The 27,130-nt window shown below is 37.0% G+C and overlaps 1 protein-coding gene across 3 annotated transcripts in view; it reads right to left on the minus strand.

Moving 5' to 3' along the window:
* Positions 1-2,849: 2,849 nt before the first annotated feature.
* Positions 2,850-27,130, minus strand: part of THOC2 (THO complex 2) — a 50,030-nt gene continuing 25,749 nt past the window's right edge. Inside the window, exons 17-39 of one of the 3 annotated variants that reach the window (XM_015626393.3) lie at positions 26,118-26,211; positions 25,607-25,687; positions 25,233-25,329; positions 23,368-23,485; positions 22,687-22,866; positions 21,916-22,080; positions 20,969-21,244; positions 20,387-20,528; positions 17,861-18,018; positions 17,012-17,140; positions 16,388-16,519; positions 16,115-16,299; positions 15,196-15,380; positions 14,777-14,879; positions 13,972-14,408; positions 13,058-13,116; positions 11,507-11,542; positions 7,382-7,519; positions 6,964-7,033; positions 6,729-6,886; positions 6,012-6,088; positions 5,863-5,910; positions 2,850-3,700 (exon numbers count right to left, since the gene is read on the minus strand). In XM_015626393.3, coding sequence (XP_015481879.1) covers positions 5,883-5,910; positions 6,012-6,088; positions 6,729-6,886; positions 6,964-7,033; positions 7,382-7,519; positions 11,507-11,542; positions 13,058-13,116; positions 13,972-14,408; positions 14,777-14,879; positions 15,196-15,380; positions 16,115-16,299; positions 16,388-16,519; positions 17,012-17,140; positions 17,861-18,018; positions 20,387-20,528; positions 20,969-21,244; positions 21,916-22,080; positions 22,687-22,866; positions 23,368-23,485; positions 25,233-25,329; positions 25,607-25,687; positions 26,118-26,211 — 3,048 coding nt within the window. In that variant the 3' untranslated portion in view covers positions 2,850-3,700; positions 5,863-5,882. Of the gene's footprint in view, positions 3,701-5,862; positions 5,911-6,011; positions 6,089-6,728; positions 6,887-6,963; positions 7,034-7,381; positions 7,520-11,506; positions 11,624-13,057; positions 13,117-13,971; positions 14,409-14,776; positions 14,883-15,195; positions 15,381-16,114; positions 16,300-16,387; positions 16,520-17,011; positions 17,141-17,860; positions 18,019-20,386; positions 20,529-20,968; positions 21,245-21,915; positions 22,081-22,686; positions 22,867-23,367; positions 23,486-25,232; positions 25,330-25,606; positions 25,688-26,117; positions 26,212-27,130 lie in introns of all 3 variants that reach the window. The other 2 variants (XM_015626391.3, XM_033514101.1) reach the window with 2 other exon arrangements.

The raw sequence follows: 27,130 nt of genomic DNA on the forward strand, positions 1-27,130 counted from the left end.
ATGCAGATTTTTGTACTCTCTCTATTCTGCTCTTCTGAGATCCCACCTGTAGCAGTGTCCAGTTTTGGGGGCCACAAAATAAGGGCAGGGACCTGCTGGAGTGAGTCCAGGGGAGGCCACAAAGAAACTCAGAGGGCTGGAGCCCCTCTCCTCTGGAAACAGCCCCAGAGTTGGAGCTGTTCAGCCCACAGGAAAGAAGGCTCTGGTAAGACCTCAGAGCACCTTCCAGTACTGTAAGGGGCTACAAGAGAGCTGGAGAAGGACTTGTAAAAAGTCATGGAGTGATAGGACAAGGGTGAGTGGCTTTAAAGAGGAGGAGGGTAGGTTTAGATCGGGTATGTGGGAAAAATTCTTCCCTGTGAAGGTGCTGAGGCATTTGCACAGGTTGCCCAGAGCAGCTGTGGCTGCCCCATCCCTGGAAGCATTCAAGTCTCAGAGCAACCTGGTCTAGTGGACAGCATCCCTACCACGATAGAGGGTTGGAACGGGGCGATCTTCAAGGTCCCATCCAACCCAAAGCGTTCTGCAGATCAGTAACACCAGGAAGCCATGGATTCGGGAAGCGGGGGGGCGGAATCTGTGCGATGCCGTGCTCGGAGCAACACTGCCATGCAGCGGTCGGGACGGGGGGAACGCCGCTTTCTGTGCCCGCCTCCACCAGACCCTTCGGCGGCCCCGGGTCGCGGCGGCCCGGCCCCAGGCGAGCACCGCGAGCCTGAGCATCCTCCTTCCCCTGTTCTCTGGTGAAGCAGATTTTTAATATCATTCCAAGCCTTTTGACAAATACTGCATTTCATTTCCAAATATGGCCTGAGCAGGCTGATTGCCAAAAAAATCCTCCAAAATTAATGTAAGAGCTGTAGTTTGATCCAAGGCAAATAAATATAAATGGTGTTTATTTAATATTCTCTTGCCCTTTAAACAAGGGACGTTTGCCAGTGTTGAGGGAAAACACCTTATTATGAAACAGCTGAAGCTGTGACCTATCACAGATGCTGCAATTATACACAGCAATTAGAACATCACATTAGTGCTTAATTAATGGGTTCTGGGTACTGGGTTTTCCCCCAGGACCGTGGGCCAGGACCGCTTGGTCCCTGCAGCAGGGCGGGGCTGCTTGCCCACACTCCCTGCCCTGTATGTTCTTCCCCACAATCATCTAAAATCATAAAAACCGGGAAAGACTTACCCATTGAGTTCAACCCTTAACCCAGCACTGCCATGATTACCACTAATCCATGGCCTTAAGTGTCACAGTCACACATCTTTTGAACACTTCCAGGGATGGTGGTTTCACCACTGCTCTGGACAGCCTGTTCCAATGCCTGATCAACCCTTCAGAAACTTTACAGCCACAACCTGGCCAGCTCCATGCTTACTCCAGCCCTCTGGGACTCACTGAGTCCCCTTGGCTGTACCCTGTATACAACTCCCACCACCAAACCCTCACTGCTGTCTCCACAATTGCACCCGAGTCCCTGCAGACAACCACATAAGGAAGAAGGCTCAGAAGGACCAACAATGTGTCTGGGGAAGGAAACCCTCCCAACAGGCATGAACTTGGCCAGAAACTGTTCCTGTGGTCCCTCTCAGGAAATAAGGACATTGCAGAGCACATCCAAGTTATCCCAGCCACAACACAAAATGCTTTCACAAAGTTTAATCACTCTCTTTTGACTGCTGCTGTTTGCTGGGGATGTGTCTGCACTTGCCAAACCCATGATAGGGTCAGTGTAACATCCCACATCCCTTCTCCCCACTACTGCTTCCAGGGATGTGTAAACACCACTGCTCCTGCCATCACGGCATCACAGGTGAGGACAAACCCTCCTGTCAGGAGCGGGTCCACACTTCCTCCAAGCTGAATTCTAAATTATTGTTTCAACTTCCCTGTCAATGTCTGGGATGACAAATGGTCTCCTGGTTTTTGGAGATTACACTGTATTCAGAAACCTCCGTGGTGGCCTTCTTCACCCACCTTGGTGTGGCAGGTCTGAGCTCAGGGGAGGCTGGTGGCTGCAGCCCTGCGCAAAGCCTCGCCTCATTCGCATTCCAGTAAAGCCCAAGGACTGGAGTGACTTTGATACAAGTGTTTCATTTTAGACTGCCCTAATGAGGTCATTAAAAAGACCTGAGTATTTAGCGTAGTTAGTCTTCTTTCTAGTAATTCTTTCTCATCTCTAATTAGCTGGATAACTCTTACCCAATTCTCTTCCCAATTTGTCTGTGTCTTTCTCCCACTGCAGGGCCAGGATTTGTAATCTTCTATGATTCACTTAGTAATCAGAAAAAAGCTCATCAGGAGAGCTTTACTGACCAAGTCTAGATGTACTGCAATTTCTTAATATTTTGTATTTCGAATACATGCATCAAGACAACATGCTTCCGTTCCAAATCCCAGGTAACTGAAAGCATACAGCACCAAGGATGCTCAGGTTTTGATCAAAATTCCCTTTATATTGTAGTAAAAAAAAAAAAAAAAGAAAATCTTACCAAAACCCCAACAAACGAAAACCCCCAAATATTTAAGAGACAAGTCCCTGTGTTTAATAGTATTAATATTTGATACAAAACCGAGATTTTAATGGTGTTTGGACAAGGGACAAATGTCTCAAAAGAAACTCATTGAATGCAGGTAGGCAAACCCCGAGCTCCCGGAAACTGCTGGAGAAGGGCAGCACATCTGTCACTGCACAGCAGGCACCACACTCTGTAACCAGCCCTTGGCATCTAAAACAAGGCAGGTACAGAGGGCTCCTCAGCAAAGACAGGAACCACCCCCACCATGATTCCAACATCTATTTTTCATAACAACCCATAGAAGTAATAAAGTGACCACACAGAGATGATTTACGACCCATTGAGAAAACTATTGTTTATTTAGAAAAAAGGTTACACTGGTAGAATTTAGCAGATAAAAAATTTTTTTTTTTTTTAAAAATGTCATTGTGAAATTTTCAGACTAAAGTTCAGCAATAGAAAGCTCCTGTAGCTGTAACTGAAACTTAATTTATTTCAGTTTTGAAGAGAGCATTTCCAATCAATCTAAAAACAACATGACAAACAAAAGGTGTGACGGGACAACTGAGCACAGGTTTAGATTGGGATGGGACAGGGTTCATTCATTGTTTTTTTAAACAAGTCAACGTTATACACAATATACAAATAATCCCTAAGCATTGCATGAAAACAGTGCTCCCACTTAACTTTTTTTTTTAGTTACCGATATTAAAAACAGGCCAAGTAATAAATAAAAACTGAGTTTAAATGAGGTAAATCCAAAAAGGTTCAATAACTGTTTATTTGTGGTTTTCAAACATCTAAAAGAATGCAATTTCAAATTGAAAGAATTACTAAACTCAGGCAGTATTTTCGACAAACTAAAGTGGAACTATGTACACATGAAACCTCATTTGCACTATGGCAACTGTTTGTTTGCAGCACATTGTGCTAAAATATGGAATAGGTAACACTTTCAGCCAGGTACTGAAAATAAATGTATAAGAAACTAAGCAACAAGTTAAAAATACAGTAATGTACAACTTAACAATTAAGTCCTTAGCATGGGGAAATAAAGCAGAGAATTGAATAATTTAAGGAGATGCAGATGGGTCCTCTTCATTCACAATTTTCTGTGCAATCTATACTCTGGAAAATACATTTCTGGTCACAGCTGGATATCTTCCCATTTCAATGTCACCTGCAACAAAAGGTGTACATAATTAGAATTAGACGTTCAAATGAACACTGATCTCACAACTTCACATTTTATTCCATTCACAGCTCAAAGAATGAGGGGGGAAATAAAATTGTTATCAGTCCCTAACTCTAGCTTATTCCACAACAAGAACTACATAACTCTGACCACTGCTCTGTAAGTAGTGAATGCTAATTTAAACATACAAATAGGAAACAGTCATTTGTGAGGGTATAAACTCCTTTAGAAGTGCAACCCTTTCAAAATCTTACTGTCTCTAAACTAGGCAAGAAATAAATGCAGTCAGACACTGTACATTAGGAAGAACGATACCAAAGATTTAACAGGAGCGCAGGATGAGATTCCACAACTGTGCTGCTATACAAAGCACTTTTTCATACTTCACTATGCACACAGTGGGGTACTGTCAGTGTTCCAGGCCAAAAGCTCCAGTTTAGCACATTACACAGCTGGATGTGAATTCCACAGTACAACTGACATTTACCTGAGCACTTGCTACTTACAGTCAGCAGAACACAGTTGTGCTTTTTTAACTAATGACAATCCTCACTTTACATTGAATTGCTAGTCAAAGACAAAACCTTATATTTTATTATTCTAGAAGCTGTAAGTGCTCAGTAGTGAACTTGATCTACCAAGACTGCCTTTTTATTTTTGTTCCCAAGTAGCATTTAAAAGAATAGGGAAAAAGCTGGGATTCCTCTACAGTGATCAGACAATAACAGCTATGAAGGACAAAGAGTCAAGAAAATTCCAGCAAATTCTTTGCAGAGAATGCTCATAATTTTCAGTTTTGGAACTATTCACAGAAGTATCTTTCATTCTTTCAAGAAGTTAAAAAGAAATAGTACTAAGAAGCAATAACCTGAACTCGCATCTTTTTACCACCAAAAAGCACCTAGTACCAGCATAAGCTTTGTTACCCAAACCCCTTCACTTATGTGCCCTCAGCTGCCGTGGCTGAATGAGCCTTAACACCAAATGGAACACAAGATCCTTTTTGAAATAAACCCCCTTTGCTCTGAGGTCACAATGAGTGGAAACTTTTCTCAGACATTCGGATTTTGTTTTTTCTTTTTTTTCCTTCCTTAAAATGTAAATGTAATGTACACTGCCTTATGTATAAAGATAATAGAGCATTCTGTGACTAAAGTTGGATAGATCAGATGAAGTAATTTAAGTTCACTGGGACACTTCTCAAATAACTGAAAACAAAACATTTCAAGACTCTTAAAATGGCTCAGTGTAGAGGAGAAAAAGCTCCCACCCTCATAACCATAAAACAAAATTTAAATGTCCACATAGCTGCATGTCTGAAAAAAACCCCAAACCATTTAGAGCTTCATCAACTTCAAAGAACAAGGTATTTTTCCAGAAGATCCAGTCTGAATAAGGGTTACTCAAAATACCCTAAACTTTCTTTTCTTTCTTTAAATAGTCCATGTTTCCATGCCAAAGTTTCCCTTTATCTTCTTCCTCCTCAAATCAGACTAGATGAAAGATTATGCAGAGGCACTGAGCTGATCAACTGCCCCATGCAGCACTGTGGTTTAAAAGCAACTGCTTTTGTTGATGAAGATACAAAACTCAAGTTTTATATTAGGCAAGACATTGTTAAGTAACACTTAGATTTATCAAGAGTGATGACTAACAGAATGACACAAATCCACCTCTGCTTTTGTATGACAACTTTTCTTGGAAAAAGTAAGAAAAATGCAACTCCACCAAGCACTGCTGACATGCCATATTCTCTGCCTCCTCTTTTTTTTTTTCCCCCCAAAAAAAATCTGAGCATCTACATAATCTCTGTGATGATGATGAGGAAATATTTTTCCCCAGGGGTAGTAATAAAAAACTACAAATAATAAAAGTAATAGTATTATAAAAATAATAACAGTAATATTAAAACAAATCTAACCCACCCAAAACCACACATACCCATAAAACGCCCAAACATGAAACATCATCAATAAAAATAAAAAAAAAAAAAAAAAAAAAAATCCCCACAAAACAACCAAAAACCCCCAAAACACCACCCTGCCACCCTGAGTGACTTCAGGCTGGTTTGTCTGTATATCCACTACCAGTCAACAGGACCCACGGGAGATGCCAAATCAAACAAATTAAGTAAGAAACATTTTTACCTTGCCTGAAAGAATCTTCATTATCTATGCTTGTCTGAAGATTTATGAGTAAATGCAGAGTTAAGGAAAAAGACACATATTTTGCTACATATAAAAAAGGGAAGCTCATTTGTGGAAATTTTCTGAAATATCAGTGTTCAAAAGGATATTGTTTCTTTTCTTCTTTCCCCCCAGTACTGTCTCGTTTTTCTTTCTTCTCTGTTTTTTCTTTATCATGTCTTGATTCCTTTAAAAATACACATATGGGTAATAGCTTATTATGGTACCTATTGTACAGGACATTTAGGAGGACTGTAACATTTAACATTATAATTGGACATAGCTTAAAAAAATCATCACTCGAAATGACAGTACTCAGCTTTTATGATTTCTGAGATTATTTTATCTTTCTCATCCAGCTCTCTGACAAGTGCCAGCAGCAGAGCTGCAATTGGGAGCCACTGTTCGGTGAACACTAAAATAACTGCAACATACCTCTGCTTTCACCAGAAGAATCTGTGCTGATACATGCTCATGGAAATCTTAATTGCAGACTAGTTCATATGTATGTTAAGCCTCTTTTCATCTACTTGCTTACCAAAGCAGTCTGTAAATATTTTAGATTATTCAGAACCTAATGTATAAGTTCTGAATTTTCCTGGCTACTGCCAAAAAGAACTAGTCCTTCAAACTAGCCTCCTCCTGCCAAGAGTGACTGATGAGATATTTTAAGCCACAAGATACCAGAAGTTTCAGAAGCATTTTCTTCACATTCGCAGCACATCCTTCTAATTTAGGCTATAAAGCAGCAATAAATTTTAGGAAAAGAATATCAGCTTGTTCTGTCAGCAACAACAACAAATAAACAAGAGAACAGCTTATTTTACCTTTTTGCTACCAGAGGAGCTCTTCTCCATCTTTTCTGCCTTGATTGAGTCACCTTTGTCTTTTCCTGAAGATTTTGATTTGTTTTTCTCCTTCTCTTTTTCATTTAATCGAGGGGAATCAGAAGGACTTTCACTTTTGCTGTGTTTTGAAGAACCAGCTAAAAACAGAACAGAAAGTTGTAATTCACAACAAGTAAAAGCCAGACAAACACACACAAAAAAGTAGAATACATACTTGTGCCATTTTCCTCTTTGCGTCTTTTAGTTGAATCCTGCGGTACCTCTCGGTCACTGTTTGAATGATCCTGGCACCAAATACAATTATGCAGATGTTAGCAGACTAAAACACACTCCTGAAGTAGCACCTGCTTGTATTCTTATTTTGGAGTAGTAATTTTTGAATCCTTAGAATGTAACTGAAGTGTTACATCTCATATGAAGTTTCTGGAGATCGGTTTGGAGGGAGAAGAGGTTTGAATATATTACTGCAAACCGACCTTTGAAAGAATAACAGAACAAACAAGCTACCTCAGATACAGAAAACTTCTGCTCAGATGGGCTGTACAGCCAATTATTACTGGAAGGCCTTGGAATAGAAAGTTTTCCAAGCACATACCAACTGTCTAAACTAGTTCATTAAAAATGTCACCAACCCTTTTTCGATCTTTCCTGTCCTTTTCATCTTTCTTCTCTCTCTCTCTGGATCTTTCCCTTGACTTGTCCAAATCTTTCTTCTCCACTTCTCTCTCCTTACTCTTGGACAGTGTTGGAGTAGTGTGGTTTATGTAGTGCTGTTAAATTAAGGCAACATCACCAAATATTAACATGTATTCCTAGATGTGTAAATGAAAAAAGTCTTATTTTAACATATCCGATCTAGCTCAAATATTAAACATAAATACTTTATTAGCAAAACCAAGAGTGATTGAAGACATGTTCGAACTCATAATCTATAATTAAACCTACAGCTTATTTACTCAGTTCAAGAATATTTTCTCTTAACTGAAACATTTATATTAAATACACACAACACTGTTCACCATGACTGTTGGATGCATGAAGACAAATCAGACATAGGGCTACAAAAACAGGATATGAAGGTTACTGGACTCAGTAACACCTACAATCTTGCCTGGAACAAAGGAAAGGAATCAGCTGTTTAAACAAGCTATAATTTCTTTTTAAAGAATAACCTTTATCAACGAAGTATTTAAGACAATACTTTGAATAATGTCCTTTAATCTAATTTCTAACCTTCAAATGAGAAAAACAGCTGACATAGAAAAGAATTGTTTTTTTCTGTAATGTGTTCTAGGTTGTTATTCCACTATCTCTTCTAACCAATTCTGGTAAGCTCCATAAAACAGGCAGCGCATGTGTTATATAAATATGGATACATGACAATAATTATATCTGTCTTTTTTAAAACAATTATACAGTTAGATCTAAGAAATATTAAGAGCATATTTTAAATTAAAAACATTTCCCTCGGTATTTAAATTACACCAGCACACAAATTCAAATCAGTATACTTCAATCTTTCCCCAGTTCTGCAAGTAACAATTTCATTTGGGGACTAAAATATCTTTATTAAAATGTTCTCTGTATTTCTTTTTTGAGAGACACCTTACTTAAAAGGACACCAATAAAAAGGTAAGTGGAAGATTAGTTTAAAACAATCAATGTATCACTTGAAGCGAACCAATTAGTGTTTCAAACAACTTTCAGAATTAAAGCAGTTCTGTCCTTCCCAGTTTCAGTAAATGCTTAACTTACCAAAACCTGATGTTAGTGATCCTATGCTAGAAATCACACTGACCAAATTTAGGTCTCTTGCCTTTTACTACTTCACTGGAATTTTATTATCCTACAAGAGATACTGAACCTTCAATACTTCTTTCACTAGGTATTTCTTTTTGCTCTTTTCCCGTTCCATTTCCTACCCACCATTCCACAAGTAAATTTATCCCTGCTCTCTTCTTTGCTGACAATGACACGCAAATATGTTTTCTCTAAATAGCCCCATTCAGTTGTCTCCTAGAGCTGCTTTCTACAGGAGAAAGCAAACTCATAGCTCTGCTTTCTCCTATTCCATTTCTTGTGTTCTCATGGCTATTTATGACAGATTCCACTGCTCCTCTACCATTCCAATTCAGAGTTTTGGAAAACTACCTCCATCCTCCACCTTTACCAAAAAGACTTTATCAGCTTGCTTCTAGAAATGCTGCCAACTGATAACACATCAAATTTTGGGTGCTTCAGTGTGGACAAATGCCAAAGCAAGGAAAAAACCTAACTCAAGTCTGGCAACATTTATTTTATAACCTGCAGTGTAAACCAATATTTTCATTGTCTGGCTCCAGAGACTGAGCCAAGTCAGGAATAAAGAAAATCTGTAAGCAGACAACAACACTAGACTTTTAACTTTCAGTAGAAGCCAAACTCATAAAACTTACAGGCTTCTGAATATCCCATCCCTTCCCCAAATAAGTACATGGAAGTAAAGAACATTTAACTTGTCTTACACCATGTACAGGGAACACTGTCATGAAGTGCTTTAAGTCTGTTAGAACGGCACTGGAGAGTGAAGATTAGATCATTAAGTGAGAAAGATTAGAAAAGAACATTTAGAAAAGGAAGGAACGGGTTGGAGACCCCCCATTTCCCAAATACCTAAAGAATAAATCCATTAAAAGGTCACACAACTGCAATACACTTCCAGCTAAGTCTACACAAACACATTACAGTTAATTCTAAAACATAACTTTTCAAATTAACTAGAAAAATAAAGCTGTTTGCTGTTAATTTAATTACAAAGACTTCCACTGTGTCCTTAATTAAATCAATGTGCTAATAAGTAAAATAAATATTTTTAAATAAAACTTTAGTTAAAGTAATGAAAATGTAAGCAACATTTCAATTAACCAGCTAAATTTCGACTCGTACCATAAGGATGGGAAAAGGGAGATTTTACAGACTCCCATATACCACCCTTCAGGCAAAGGTAGCTATATGACAAATACTACAGTTTCCGAATTTAAAAAAATTAAATATACAAGATATGAAGGTGATTTATAAAAGTATCTGGATTCAACCTACAGACACTGTAGTTTCATCAATGGCAAGACTAAAGGATGTTTCCTGTATACACTCTCCCTATAATAAGATACAGTTGATATTGGAAAAATTCAATTAAAAAAACAAAAAATCCACCAGCAAGTGTCCATTACAGAATCACAGCTATTTTGATTAAAAGCATACAAAGTGTTCTAAACACTTTGCATAAAGATAACTACAACTAAAACAATAGTGTAAATACAGAAAATGGAAATCCATAGCACATTTGTAAATTAAGTGAATATAAATAATCCCAGGTAAACCCAGAAAGTATCCAAAAAAGTCCAAATAGTCAGCATTTTCCAAGTGATAAACTTTTGTGCAGTTCAGGTACTGCATGTGGTACTGACTGTGTAATCAAAAACCTTAACAGCAACTTTAGAAGATTTGATCCATTTCTTGTCAGTCAGATAGATCCCCTGATCTGTCAGCAGGTGAGGAGTGGCTGACTGTTACTGTACAACAGTTACAATGTGCTTGGAGTTTTAAAAAAGCAACAAAATAGTTACAGAATCTGCCTAAAATACAATGTTCCCCGTGCTTGTTAGGTCACACCCAGAACACTGCACTCACTTTTGGTCCCTACTATACAAAAAGGAAGTGGACAGGCCAGAGATGGTGCAGAAGGGCCACAAAGGCTGATCCAAGGCTTGGGAGGCCTGACATGAGAGGGAAGGCAGGGTGAACAGGTTATGATCAGCCATGAGAAGAGGAGACTTGGGGGACACCTTAGCACCGGGTGGCTACCAGGGGAGATGCCCTTTTAACAAGGAGTCACATGGAAAAATAATGGGTAATGGATATAAATTACTCCTGGGAAGATTCCACTTGGAAACAAGAGGGAAACTCACACCAAGAACATCAGTCACTGGAGTATCTCCTCAGGGAAGTGATGGATTCCCCAGCACTGGACATTTTTAAGAGCTGGCTAGAGAGGGTGCTGGGCCATCTTGCCTACACCACATTTTTGCCAAAAAGGCTGGACCAGCTGATCTTGAAGTCCCTTCCAACCTGGGATTTTGATTCTATGAACTCCTGAGAGCATTCTTTAGTATCCCTTCTCATAAGGTACTGAAACTGAAGTGTATTTACAGGAAGCAAATACACAAAGATGATAATTCAGGAGGCTGTCTCTGATGCTTAGAAACACAACATTATAGCACTAGTACTATTCACAGAACATGAATACAGTTGTAAGGGGAAACGGTATCAATATTCCAGAGATGTCCCAAATATTCTTTAACTAACTACTGTTCTTTAACTGGTATATTCAAAACCCCTCAAATAATTCTAAGAACTATTTTAGCTATTCTATTAGCTTTTCAACCAAACCAATGGCTTAATCATAAGGATATTACTGTGTATTCACACGTTTTAGAGGGGAATGGAAGAGACACTGACATACCACATCCCTTCAAAATATTGACAGAAAGGTAAATTCAGGGGATTTTTGTAATGTTGCTTCTACATTATCAACCATGTCTCCTGTACAGAGGATTTAGACACCTGGACCAAAAAAACCTCATCCCTCTATTACTATGCTAGTATTTCCAGGAATGGTACTTGAATTTCCAATGGGAGCTTGCCACTAGAGCAAAAGTTAACTTCTCTCTGTAACAAAACATGAAAATAAACTTGGCTGGTTTCTAAAAGATTCAAACCTTTGCTGAAGAGTCCTTGAGTTCGTTGAGGTTGTCCTGTAGAAAATGAACGGAGATGATACGTGAGCTGGAATAGTTTTCAGAAACCAGAGGGACTTTGGGAAGCACGGCCGTGCCCTTGAAACAAAAAACAGCTACTGCTTCTGGAATAAATCTTATGTTAATACCATACTCTGAATAAAGCTAGAAACTGAAAAACTTTTTAAAAAGGAAGTAGGGGGTGAAAAAAGACAGTCATTATCTATTCTCTAGACTCTGCTATTAAATAAACTACAAAATTAAGTCTATATCTAATTCTTCCTAAAGCAGTGAAACACACTCTCCTGCCTAGACAAAAATATAAAGAAAAAGTACTCTTAACTCTAAATATGGCTGAACAAGAAGTGAAACAGGTTTAAAACACTTTTAAACCTGTATCTTCTCCACTTTCATTTAAATGTGGTAGAAGTTACGCTAGAATGACCTTATACTGCAATTTATAAACTGCATCACTGAGTACTTATCACTGTCACCTGTTTCCTCAAAACTAGTAAAACCTATTTGAATTCTCCAAAACTAAATTAAATCTTTCCAGTAAATGAAAGATTTTTTTCCGTCTTACATAGAAAAAGATGTACTTTGAAAAAACAGAAAAAAGAGAAGAGCTTGTTCTAAAGTTGGTAAGATGATGAAGTTTAAAGACCCACATAATCCATCACAGTGCTCTTGATGAAGTATTGGTAACTTACAGTTTTAAATGTTCAACGTACTGCAAATTCAAAGATTCCATGAACATAGATGGTTTAGAAAAATATAAATATGGAGCAAGGAATGGCTACCCTGAGTCTTCAAGTAGGCTACGCCCATGGTTTTGTGCTGCGCTTGAGTGCTTGGGGTTTCTCTTTGCTGGATAGGAGGCTTGGTGGCCACATCTGGTTTTATCGTAACGCAGGGCTCAACACGGTGGGAACCCATTGGAAATAAACAAACCTCGAAGGGAAGGTACAACAGAAGCTGCATGCGCACTGAATATACACAACTACAGGAGAACTGATCACCAAGGAGACTTTAAAATGGAACTCCTTTCAAGACTCCTCCTTAGAAGGCACATATCGGTATGATGCTCATCAAGAAGCCTGATGAATTCAGAGGTATCGTACATCCCGTATCATCCAGGAATCTTCAGTGCTACAGATTCTTCAAAGAAGTGCAGAAAAATATGCTCCACTCTGTTGCAAAGACTCATTTGCTTGTAGCTACCATTGCACTCCAAAAAAACTGACTGCTTAAAGCAATGAGGCACTTCTGTGTAAAAATTCTCTTGAAATTTCCAAACACTATTTTACAAAATTTGTGCTAGGTCCTTGAAGCATTATTTTGGTTAATTAAAAAATATTTTTATAGAAAAAAAGACAGTCCGCCAATAAAGAAAAGGAATGCATTTTCTAATGCAACATAAAACCTCCAGTGGTTCCAGTGATATACTTGGCACAAAACTTGAAGGAAGTCGAATACTGGCATCCCAAACTTGTGAGCCTAACATGGGTGCTGCCTTCCTCAGGCTATACTAACCTTTACTGTTGAGGAATGTGATGGAGAAGAATGTGTATCAACTTTGCGTCGTTTTTGTTCTGAGGAAAGAACAGAACAATGGCATTATTAAAACATAGTTTAAAGGGGAGAATCAAATAATATCACTTTCTGAAGTACCAACATAATTACAGCTAGATTTCTTACTGATGTGTGAATTTCATTTTCCTTAAGCTATCTAAAGTTAGCAGCATACCTCGACCATCTTTATGAAAGTTTGCAGCAGAAGTGTACTGTGAACAAACTGCTGCAAAATTATGCTCACTCCAAATTTCTATTTTATGGAAGTCAGTATCTGAATTTCAGAATTGCTATGAAGACCCTGAACAGGTGAACCCAATGGAAAACACTATAGCCCTCCCTTATGTGGTTTTGCCTTAAGCAACACAAATATAAAACTCAACATCAGCCTCAGGTAACAACATAAGGATTTACTAACCCTTAATATAAGAAGGGACTGATAAAGCGTCCTGCATCCTTCTTAAGGATGCAAAAGCCTGTAACTTTCACTTTCCCTGTTTTCTTCTAATTCAAAGGTTGTCATGAAGCTCTCAAAGAACGCACAAAGTTTTTTCATTATACTTTTGCAAAATTTGCATGGTCAAAGTCATACATTATAATAAAAGACCATTTAGACTTACATTTAAAAAATGGCAGGGTGTGTGAGAACAAGCATTCACTGGACATGTGTCAAGTTCACACATTCACATAGTTTGCCTTTTGGAGATATTCTGACCACCTCCTTTAAATAGTAACTGTATTGAAAAGCTAGTCAACATCTCACTTACTATGTAGAGATTCTCTCTCAACTTCTGTCATGTTTTGACACTCAGTGATTTTCAAGTGATACATTCTATTTTTCTAGACAAGAACAGAAACTAAATATTCAAACTTACCCCTTTCAGATTCTGATGTTTCTGATCTGGGAACAGGTGACTTCAAGGACCCAGCTACTGGCACCTTTTCTCCTCCTTTAGCATTTTCCTTGGATTTCATTTCCTTTGCTAGATCTCTTTCTCTGGATGGCTCCTTTTCTCTCTCCTTTTCTGCAGTTGACTTTGACTCAATGATGGTAACAACCATCTTGGACTTTTCTTCTTTTGAAGCTTTTTCTTCTTTCTTCACTTTTTCCTTTTCTTTGTCAGATTTTGGCGTTTTCTCCTTGATCTCTCTTGCTTTCTCATCTTTGTTTGCCCGTTCTTCCTTCGGTTTATCTTTCCCATCTTTCCCAAGTGCCTTCATCTCCGGAGTGACAGCTGGAGTCTTGTCTTTTTTTTCTTTATCTTTTTCCTTCCCACTTTTTTCTTTATCATCTTTCTCTTTAATAATTTTGCTGCATCAAAAATAAAATGGCCAATTAGCATATACAGAAACATAAAGCTCTAGCTCTATCACAGAAGTTTCACTTCTGAATGTTCGACAGAATTTTCCTGGAGCAGACACTGTAAGATTTCAGATTTGCTGTTTTTTTGTCAGAACAACAGCAAGCAAAGGTTCTTATTTGTCCTTTGTAACTAAAATGAAATGCATTTACCAGTAAAACAGTGTATTTTGAAAGAAATGTCATTTTTTAAACTTTAAAGAAATGGAAACTACTTACACAGAACTCCGAAGTAAAAATAAAAGGCAGGTCATTTTCAAGTGTATTTCTATGGCTTGGAAGGAAGAAAATAGAGAATGTATAAGAATAGGTTTTCTCACCTATTAGATGCACTGTTTCCGTTGCTTGTTGTCACCTTCGGTGTAGCGTTGACAGTTTTATTAATAACTTTCACCACACCCTGAGACTTCTCCTTTAGTTTATCTGCTTAAAAAAAGAAAGAGAACAGCTCTATTTCAAGTAGAGAACAGCTCTATTTCAAGTAGTTAATCTCTTGTTGGTTAATATACAACAAGTAGCTGAGCATACTCATGTCAGGTCATGCGTAGCTAACAGGTGAAACAGGCAGCAGATCACTCTCTCCCAAACCAAGTGAAAATAAAGAACACGCACTGATGCTATTTAGCATAACATTTATACTTTTTCTTTTTAGCTTAATGAGGCAAATTTTGAGAGAAGCCTGTAATGTCTGAAAAATTCTACTAAAAAATAAACACATAATAATCATAGGTGTATTTACCAGTCTCCTCAGTAGTGCCCTCTTCCAGTCTAACTGTATTTATTGCGAGAGATGTAGGCATCCCAGCACCACCTGGCCCATTTTGTACTGTTGCAGGTACAGCATTCCTGGCAGGTGGGTCTTTGTGGTGAAACTCATTTTCAGGTATCATGAAAGGCTTCCTACTTTTCAATTGTCCAGAATAGCTGCAAGTCGCACAGATTGTTAAATATGCACAAACATAAAGCAAAACATGGATTGAATCTTAAATGTGGATCTAATCTAACAGTTCATCTGTTATTTATTTCACAGTTTTTCCTAACTGATACGCAGTTTCTTCCCCCTGTATCGATGAGCTCAAAAGAAAAAGAAAAACAAACAAACCCACTAGACACAAGAAGCAGCCCTACTTCCACACCCCCTTCCTCACCACCACACACACACACACCCCTGGGCAAACACACAGAACAAACTGACTACTGACAAAACTTCAGACTGTTAGGGCAACCTGAACTGCCCCTCAGGCATACAAGGATGATTTCACATTCACCACAGGAAGATGTAACATGTAACTAAGCATTTTAGAATCATATGCACTTTCAATATCTAACCAGTCTTGCAGAAATAGCCCTTTGCATTCTTCCTTTTACTATACCTCCTATCTCCTTGCTGCTACATTATTTCTCTAAAATTAAGCTATGCTCTTCTGAGTAGAAATCTTTACTATTTTAAGTGTTTTACTAGAGTCTTGTAAAGGAAATTTTAGTGATCATCCAGCATAAAATGAATGTTTTCATTCACACTGCCAGCACCAAGATGCAGGATAGCGAAATCTTCTGTGATAAGGTAAAAATCAAATGTTAGGACTGTAACAGTTCCGAGTCTTTAGATGCCTTTCATGATCCACTTTTAACCACTTTCTTAAATAAGTTGTTGTTACCCCATAGCCAATGCATATAGATCAGGTCTCTTCTCTTTCTCTTCCTGACATATCTTGTGTACTCTTCTTTCCAAGGCTTGACCCAGATTCAGCACTTTTGGATACCATGGAAGGATTTTGGTCAGCACAATCAGGATGTTTCTGATATGTGTATATTCACCTGTTTCCAGACAGTGCACAGAAGCCTAAAACATAAATTAAATCTAATGAAGTTGTTTTTTGGTTTTTTTTAAAGCATCCAAAAAATGTAAGGGTTTTGGCATCTCTATTTACCTTAGTTAATTTATAGTGCCACTTGTGTACCACGTGTCTAAAATTCTCATAATCCAATTGATCAGCCTTATTTCCACCATCAAATCCAGTTGCTCGTAATATAGTTAGGAAGCCTGGATAGTTGCCACATTCCTACATGCACATCAAATAGGAAAAAATTATTTTTCAGGAAACAAAACCAATTCTAAAATCTAAGCTCTAAAGAATGAGACACGATCACACTTAACTTTTTTTTTTTGACTCACACTTTTTTGAAGCTAATTTAATTGAAATTTAAGTAGTGGGTGAGAGAAAAGATTATTCAAAATTTAACTAGCTTGTGCAAGGAGTATAAAATGAGTTTCCATATGCTCCCTAAATTATCTTCGAGGTAAGCCATGTGAAAATCAAAAATGGAAGTGTTTTTTTAGCAAATATATCTTTTAACACCATACAAAATTACTTCTATCAAAACTATGAGTTATAGTAATATACAAGTCAATTTTATGATCATGCCATCAGAAAAATTCAATTGCATTGTTTTTAAATCTAACAGTTTCACTAAATCCATTTTTATTGGGCTGAATTACACAAATGGTTAGCACATATTCTAATGAGCAAACTTATTTTAGTAGTTTCCTATACCTTTTCATATATGACTCTGTCACTGTGCCATCTGGTCACGGTCTCCAGCATACAGCATAAAAACCTGCCGTATCTACTGGCTTCATTTTCCGTGCAACTTGCAACTGTATATATAATATCAGAGAAAACCTGTGAATAGAGCAAGAAAACGTTACTATGACCTTACTGAATTACAAAAGCAAAAAACCTAACAAAAATTATACATTTCTCTCATCTAAACCACCATTAAGCTGGTTTCCAAATACAACAGAGACTTCTTATAAAAAATAAAATTATAAATTATAAAATATTGTTTGTTTCCCCAATTGCTGATCCTTCACACTTAGCCAAAATCCAAGCATACAGCTGCTGCTGACACACTATTCAACAGTTCAAGTATCTTCACTGATGCAATTGTTTTATTTTCAAATTAATAATGATTTGAGCTGGTATAAGTAAACATCTAGCCAAGCTGATGCAAAAGAGTTTTTTGTTGCTGGTGATGGACAATAAGAAAACGGCACACACAGCTAAAATGGGAAGATGAGAGCAGGCCATGGAAATACTTATTACTTAAAGGTTACAAAACCTGAAAACAACTCCTAAGACAGCTAATGACTTTGCTCTGAAATTCCAGACTCACTAGGGTAAAACACAAACAAGATTTATTGAAAATAAACCCCTCAAGCTTTAAGAAAACTTTGATCATAAGATCTGAAATATAAAAGTGAACTTCTGGTTGTCACAGATTCTAGAATGAAACACAAATTTCAAACTGATCTTGTTTACCTCTTTGGGAGGCAGGGGGGACACTAGTTTGGGATGTTCATAGTGGTAATGATGTACATACACACAGTTTTAGCTACTTACTCGGTCATAGCAGAGAAGTGTGGAGAAATTGGGTGTTTTCTGCTGATGCACCAGTTCAACAAAGTGAGCACAGTAAACTGCATCAATTGCCGAAAAAATGCATCGAGGAAATATACACAACTGTAAAAATTTGGTGATAGTCTCGTTTTTTGTAGATTCTTCAAAAAACAAAAGTTGAGAGGGGAAAAAAGAAAAGAAAAACTAAGTAAATTAATGGCTTATCATTAAACTACTCTCTTCCCAAGAAGTTCAGTATGACAGATCCATATTCTGGTGTTTGCACACTTGGCCACTTGTATTTCAGACATATCTTTGGCACTGATCAGAAAAAGTCAATATAAGTGCAACTGTTTGAGGGTGGTGATAGAATAGCAGGGTGGATGTAGCAAATGCTTATATCTTACTGGTAAAATTCTTCTTTCACACAAGGCTAATGACAGGTTCTGGGAAAGCTTCAGTAAACTTCTCCACCTGCTCAAATTGTGTACATCAGCAAAGCAAATGCCACCTGCTATTTCCCTAGAACACTTTCTTTCATCTTTCTACACTGGGCTGATTTTCAGTTTGGTTTCCTTCGAAACTGAAGAACATATTGTCTCTACAGAGTCCGTTAATAATCATTTTTCCAATTAATCAAACACATAGAGGAATTTAAAGAACAGCCTTCAGTAAACCACTACCTCAATACACACCCATTTTGTAAAAGTTTCGCTCTACCACTGAGTAAATGACTGCACTGTATCAAGTTCAAGTTACCTGTTTCTGTTTGATCAAGCACAGGTTGGTAAACTCAACAGCCCAACACATAGCCAAAGTGGTCCCATGGCAATAAGGAACATAAAAACAAGCTGAGAGGAATTTACAGCATGAAAGCGAGGTCAGAGGAAGTACAGAATTAAAGACTAAGTGGATGCCTTCAAAGAAAGAACAGTCATGATCCTTACAAGGACCACTGGTGGTTTTGCACAGGCCACAGTAATTCATAATTCCCAGGGTTTACTTGCTTCAATTTCGCAATGCTCACAGAATAAAGCTTGCTCAAGAAAGGACTGTCAAACTTTTACTTAACTAAAAACTTTATACTGACTTTGCTTAATTTTAGTATCTACCCCTCAAAGGTTATAACAAACATTTGATAACTAACAAAAAGGAAAAATCTACCAAGGGAATCACAGTTCATAGGACAATGTGTTGCTTCAGAAGTGTACAAACAAAGCAAGTGAACAGCCAGTCAGAATAAGTAGTCTCCGATTGCTAAAGCTACCTGTGTACTCTACCAAAAATGAACCTATTCATAAGGGTACAAACACTCTATCAAAAGTCAGTAGACAGGATGGCAGTCTTAAAAAAATTAATTAAATATAAATAATTTAAAAAATAATAATAAAGCCCGCTACTACAGTGGATGTGCTGTTCTACTTCCTCATGTAGTACAATTACAGTTTATTTATTTTAATGAGCAAACCGCTGAAACTGTAAGTTTGCCTCTGGATACAACGCTGGGAAACTTCATTCAACTGAAGCCTGAGCACAAGAGCCTACAATAAGCTATTCCCAGTATCCCACAAAGAGTTATGTGTATATCTATGCAAACTATTTTCTACACACTTTTGGGTGGTTCTTTACATAGATAAATTTACAAAGTCACCTTTATACCAAGTTTTAATCAACCAGTAATTTTTTAACCAGTAATTTCTTGTAGTTCATTTACTACAGTACATTAAATATTTATAGGGAACAGTGTTTCTTCATTAAACCAGTTGGATGGATCTTACATGAGTTGGACAACAAAACTCTTTTCCACTGGATTATGCTAGGCTTCTTGGGACAGACGAACTACTACTTCCAGTTACAAACTCAAAGTTCATCCAGAGAAGAAAACTGACCAGAGAAAAACATTTCAGATTAACCATTCCAGCAGAGTTCACAAGCAACATGAAACATTACAGACGTTTTGTAGGAGAAAAAACTTGATTCTGCTTGCTGCATATCTGCTCTACAAAACATGTGCATGCTGTCTCACTGAATGGGGCTGTTAGGCTGGCACAACACTTATCTTGTCATTGGAACAGGGTTTATGCCACCACCCAAATTCTGGTATATTGCTCCTAATCAAAGAACTCAAACAAAGTAAGTTAACCCAAACCAGTCATTGAGACTTTACATGCCTACTTTTTGTCCTGTAGCAATTATACTAACTTAGCAGCATTCTAACTGCAGTTAGCAAGTACAAGCCAGCTTGCAATTATAAGTTTCCACTGAACTGGTCGATCTCTAACTTATTTTCTAAATTAGGGCAAAATTTAAAAGTCTTGACATTGCAAGAAAGAAAACTTCTCTATGAAAACCAATGACTCAGCATTTTCAAAGACACTACATTCTAACTAAAAATTTACCTCACTAACAGACCTCATCATATAAAGAGATCAAATTTTCAAATTAACATTAGCGGTATTATTGCAAGGAAGTTCTGGAGACAGTGATGACTACAAAAACATCCACAGCATTTCCCTTAGACACACTTACTTGCCAGAAGCCAGTTATCTTTCTCTAGTTTCAGTCTCTGCAGAACCCTCTGCACATGCTCCAACTGCTTCTTCTCCTCTTCAAGGAGCTTGTCCTGCAAAGCTGTGCAACGTTCTTTTTCTTTTTTCTTTTTATTTGGAGGCTATAAAATGTCAGTGTAATTAATTTAGTATTATACTAAAACTTGCTATAGACAGAGCAGTAAGTTCCTGGTAATACTAAAGAATACTTTAAAAACTTCTCACTCAAAAATGTTCTGCTCTAATAATCAACTGATTTAATGAACACTGGCTGACTTTAGTTAAGACAAGAGTGAACAGACAAACCATAGATACAGGTGTCAAGACCTGATTTCTGAAACTTATTTTCCAGCAATTTTCACTTAGTGGAGTCACTAGTACCTTTAAAATGGAAATTATGAAGGAAAGTCAATCCAAATTAGTTTAACGTGGCAAATCAGAATGGATGAACCAGGGGACAAAACTTCATAAATCTAAACAACCTTAATATAATACTTCATGAAAAGAAACTCCTGCAAGGCTAGAAAAGTTTAAACTGAACCACAAAATGATATCAACATACCATTTCCTGATTGTCATCTATGGCTTTCATCTGGACTTTAAGTTTATTGACTTCTCTGTCATAGCTGCTGTGTGGCACGGCAAGGTCATACATTGTTAAAGACCAGAATGTAGCATAAAACTGAGGGCTGATGTCATCCCATACTTTAGGGAGGTGCAGAGAAATCACAGCTTCGTGAACAGGAGCCATCACCAGCTCACATGATGTAATGTATTTGTGAACTTTGTGCTGCTGTTTATTTCCCTTCTCCGCTTTCTTTAGTTCATCATACTTTGACTGTGGATAAAAAAATAAAATAAATAAAAAACTGTAATCTACATATACAAAAATTAAACTTAATAGAATAATTTAACTTCCCTGAAAAGCTTTTCTATACAACATTTACTTGTGAAATGTCAGTACATAAAGCACTGAAGAACCTTATACAGAACCTTTAGTCTTCATCCTTATTGGATGGATTTATCGTTCTTCACTGATGCTGCTACCTATTATAGTTACATACTATACTACACCAAGTAAAAACTGCTCTCCATATTGAATTTTTTAGATGCAGGAACAAATTAATATCTGACACTTCCTGAGATAGCACACCATTTGCCAGCTGCAACACTTTCCTCCATAGCAAAAATCCATCTAAAACACCTGCAGAAGAACTTACATCTTTGAGGGAATAGGGAGGGAGAGAATTCCTCTTGATAACCCAAGACATCCAAGGAAGTGACTTCATTAGCTACTTCTGTCAGTTGTGTGAAAGTTGACACATGGGTCATATTTTCTAAGATGATTAAGGATAACCTGTTCCAGCCCAAAGTTTCTATTTCTAATTCTACTCACAAAACTTTGCAAGTTCTATTTAGCAAACAATTTTTATCTGGAACCTACCACATGTACTGGTAACAGGTATCAGAGCAGCACTGCGAGCAGACAAATGGAAGAGTTGTACTCACTGAAATGTGGTGTGCATACATGGGTCTTGAGAGGAAAAATGCAGCATCGTGAGGTGTGTGAAACTCATTACAGAGAACATCAATAGAAGGCACTCGCTTAATGTAATCCTCTGTGCTTAGATTGGATGCTAAAAACCCACCAAATTGTACCAGGGTGTCATGGCACTACAAGTAAAAAACACAAAAAGTCAGCGAACATTATTATTTTGTTCAATGATTAAGTTAGTGAGAGCCTCAAAGATTGCTTTTTTAAAATTTTTTGCTTCTTGTTAGAAATGCTAACACCAAATAGTAGAGAAAAAAAATTCTAATGGGGGAAGAACAATAAAATAAGAAACCCCACCTAGAAAAGCCAGCAGAACTCAAGAGCATTCTAATATACCAGAATGGAATGCAACTAGTTCCTACTGCCTGAGGCAGCAAAGTATTTTTTTAAAGAAAGGAAGTTTCACTTACCAAAGTAAGATTAGAAAAACACGATGGACACTTAAAAAATAAGAATTTAACTTTTTATGATATTGGATGCTTTGCTCTTTTACTCAGAGGTCACTTTTTAATATAATATACTTTCAATACACCCATATATTAAAATAGAGCAACCCTGCAATTAGTTTTAAAATTCCTATGCATTTGTATTTATTGTACTGTATTCTTATATATACAATTCTATACATTTTTGTTATTTATGTGCTGAATCCTTACATACTGTGCTGATAAACTAGAAGTTAACAAAAAGGAGGGGATCTCATTAAAACAGGTGTTTTTACTTGCCTGATCATACAGTTTTCCCACCAGCTTCAGATGTTTTTCCCCTCCTTCTTGAAAGACAACACCATTTCTCTGTTGAGCCATAAGCAGGCACAGTGGGAGGGCAAGATCATGGTCCAATAAAGCATCTTTTAATCTCTGAGATGACTTCTTTGTATTCCTGATTTGACCAAAGTATCCACCCTGCACAGTACAGAAGAAGTTACCCAAGTTGGAAAATAGTGCATCACAAATGGAATCTATGTATGCTGACTGCAGAAATACTGATGAATTAACAGCAATAGAGTTTCCTGTCCATCAGTCAAACTCTCTGGATACTGAACTGCAATGTATGCATAGAAGAATCAGAAACTAACTAGTCTTGTATGTTTTAAATAGTTTTTGCTACTCCCCCCGAGCAAGTCTGAGCCAGCAGGACTACACCACATCCAAGCTCAGTGGCTGCTGGAATGCACAGGTCTGTCATGTAACACTCTCTCCTGAAAATGACATGCTGTGATGCACAAGAATTAAGGTTCACATCTACACTGCACTGGCTGCCTATCTCAACTGTAAGCTCCAAAGAGGCAGCAATTCCAAGAAGGCACACACTTTTCTCAGCTATGCTGCCAGAGTTCTTGAACCAGAGTCTTTAGAACCACAAATAAAAAGCAATAGTTATTATTAAATTTAACACAAACACACCTCAGCTTTCAGTTGTTCTCCACCAGTCATGGCTTCCAATTGTTCCATCGTCATTTCTTCGGTAATTTCTATCCCTGCCATTTTCTGCACTACCTCTTTTAAAATAAGCAAATCAAAGCTGCAAAGAAAACAGACAAGTGGAGTAAAAACAAGACAATTTGTTTAAGAACTGGACGCTATGACACTCAATATATATTACACAGCAGCACTACAGTGCATGTTAAACAACATTCTCATTCTCTTTTCAAGAAGAAACTGGTATGTCAAGCACAAGGATTTCTTAATTGCAAGAAAAAAGCTTGTACTTAAAAGCAATGCAGTCATTCCACAGATGGATTTCAGAACCCCTTCAGAACAACTTATTTGTTTTTGAAGATGGTAGTGAATGTGATGAATTAAGCATCAGCAAATTAATCAAAGTTTATTGCTCCCTTTTGTTGCTTTCCATGTTTCAAGCTGTATCTACACAGTTATTTAATGAATATGGAATATTTTATATTTTGTTAAGAGTTTCTAGAATAGTACACAGCCTTAGAAATGTATTGGCAAAGGTAGTCTGGAGAGGTTACTTAGAAACATGAAAAACATCTTATTTTTACTTGAAACACAATATATAAAATATTCCAATAACCATCCTGCCCAGAGACTAGGTTTTACTTCCTGAATTCCATAAGGACAATGACTTTTCTTTGACAGAAGTATAGTAAATTGTATCCAAATCACACAAAACAATGTTTTCCAGTTAACTTCAGAAATTTCTGTGATGTTCTTATGAAAAGCATTAACCCATGCCCTCCAAAACAAAGTGTCATCTTTAAATAAATCATACAGCTTGTATTGTTGTTTGCTGTTCCAACCATAAGTAGCTTTTCTTTCTCCGAACTGTGCAATACCAGCATAAGCTCCAATTCAAATACCTGAATATTATAGTCCTGTGAAACTGGTCATACAGGTAAATCCATTTTATTTTTATGATCCCCAAGTACTAAACTGACCCTTTTTTTCCCAAAATAATTTCAGTTATAATTTTGGGAAAAAACAATAAACATTACTTACCCTTCCTCTGTAGCTCAATGTGATTGCCATCATCAGAACAAAAAGTAGGGACAGAGGAGCGTATGAGACTGAATGTCTATGTTGCAAGGAAGGGGAAAAAACTACATTTCTCAACATAACTGCCCTAAAATAACATGCTGTGTTATAACCATTGGCAAGCTGCCATTCAACAACCATATGGGGATTTCTAATAAAAAGAAGCTGATACTCACCTATATGATAATATTAAAATTAAGTAAGTAAATGCAGCAATACTACTAAAGTGATGACAATGGACAGACAAAAGGAAAAGTCAAATTGGAAAACTTGTTTTGAGTTATGATTGACATTGACACATGAAGAAGCAAGTAAACTACCACTAAATTAATTGGATAAAGTATTTAAATAATATTAAAATGTTAAGAGCCATTCCTGCAGGGAAGACATGAGAAAAGAAAAACAAACTGTAACAGTCGCACTGCTTTATATAATGGATAGTATTTTTTAAATAATGTACAATAACTTTCTGTGATGTAATTACACACTGGCAGGTTTTTTTCCCCTGTCTGGTTAGCTGTTAAGAAAACTATTAAAATAAGTTAAAGATGAAAAATCACTGTTTCAAGAATGTCACAGTGATACAATTAGAGGAAAGGTAATGTACTAAAGAGTATATCATGCTTTCTTTCTGCTATTTAACCTTCCCAATGCTATGAACAGAGTTTACAAGTGCTAGAGCAACAACTACATCAGATGTCTGTGTATCGGCAAACACCTAAATAGCACTTTATAAAAACTGAGTTTATAAGGATCCATAGTGCAATACTTGCCTTTTGCCAGCTTTCAGCTGGTTGGCCACATACTGCAGGAGGCCTGCAAGTTCAATTGGGTATTTTCGGAAAATGGCACCACAAAAGCTTGCCAGACCTAGAGCAAAGGGAAACAGCTGTGACTTCACCTCTTTATTACATAAAGATAAACAAAGTGCACATGGCATCTTAGCAATACATGCATTTCCGGAATACAAAGGGAAAAAAAATCCTATTGATTAAACTTGCCAGCTCTCCATTTTGTTGAAAACATTAACCAGTAGGTGCAAGTGAAATATTGATCATAATGATCAATGGTTCAATAGATCATGGGGGGCGGGGGTGTGTGTGAAGTATTTTAAACATATTGTAATAAATGAAACAAGAATACTAACTCTGCAGCCAGCTTGAGATTGTAGTGTCATCATGCTTCATTCTCTCCTTCTCTGGGTTTGCCAATGCCTCAATGATACAATCTTTAATGGAGTTAAAGAGAGTACTTCTCCTCTACTTACAAGCACAAAAGTTACAGACTTGTTTTTCTGGCTTTTGTAATATATAAACATGATATATAAGTACAGTAAGCATTAACATAGCTGTGGTTTTAAAAAAATTTAAAAAAATGAAAAAGTAACCTAAAAGCACTATTACCTTACTATTTACAATATCACTATGCTTTCAAGAGTGAAAGTAGTAAAAACAATAATAATTTTCATAGTGTGAAATAATTAAGAGAGGATTCCATAACCCACTACAAATGCAAAGGTATTTGCAAACTTCACTAAAATTTCCAGCAAAAAGCAACAAGAAGAGAAAACACAGTATTTACTCACAGATAACAGATTTAATCTGGCTACAACTGCAGCTTTATCAATAAGTGATGTAGTAATTTACATCAAAGGATACATGCCAAGACATCATAGTTCAGGGAAGTGAGGTATTTCAGCGAATCAACAACCGGAGTTATCAAGTTATCATATTTTTGTATTTGTGATAAAATCTGCAAGTTACAACAGACATTTAGCTGAACAGGGGCTTTTAACAAACTTGCCTTCAAAACCTACACAACACATGCTTAAAATTAATTTTTCTAAGGTCCTAAACAACTGTCAAAGTAAACAGGTAATCTCATTAATCTATCTAGTACTTTAAAGATATCAGTGAAACATGTCTCTAACATGTAAAAACCATTCTGTATATTTTCTCTTTTCATATATCAGCAAATAAAATAACAAAAAACATTTTTTTCCTACTATTTTTAAAGAATCCTAAACCTTATCAGCAGGATTTCCTGTTGCTACAAGTAGTTGTAATACAAGACTATTTAAAAAAAAAACCCTGAAACCATGAAGCTAGGTCATGAAAGACTACAAGTAAACTGTATTAATCAATTTCCAGGATGTTCTCTTTGGTACATGATACACAAGTATATATTGCAGCAGTAATTTCTTCAAGTAAAATCTAAAAGCTGGTAAGTCAATACCCTTAAGTCGCAGTTGTGACTAAGATGGAGGCCCATCAACACATTTTAATACCTCTCCAGCACTCTGTAGCACCAAGCAATCTTAAAAGTCCTTCCCAACTTCATAGGTCCATTTCAGACTTCAAAGCTTTACATTTTCTTCTAATGACCCTGATCCATCTCCACCCCATTCATAGACAACTGTCAGAGTAACTTAACCTGAATTCACATTCTGCATAACCTGTACCTGAGACCTCTGCTCTCCGAAATTAAAACTTTTTCTGCAGTTGGTTATTCAAGAGATTTTTATGTTTAATATCTAAGTTTTAATAAGTCATATTTAGTACCTTACTATGTGCACTACTAAAAAATTACTATATTTTAAAATTTGTATCAAATATAAAAAATAATGATATTTGAACTGCAGGTCCCTTCCTGAGCTTCAATTATCTGTTGT

Source organism: Parus major, chromosome 4A, assembly GCF_001522545.3.
Source record: "Parus major isolate Abel chromosome 4A, Parus_major1.1, whole genome shotgun sequence".
NCBI lineage: Eukaryota > Metazoa > Chordata > Aves > Passeriformes > Paridae > Parus > Parus major.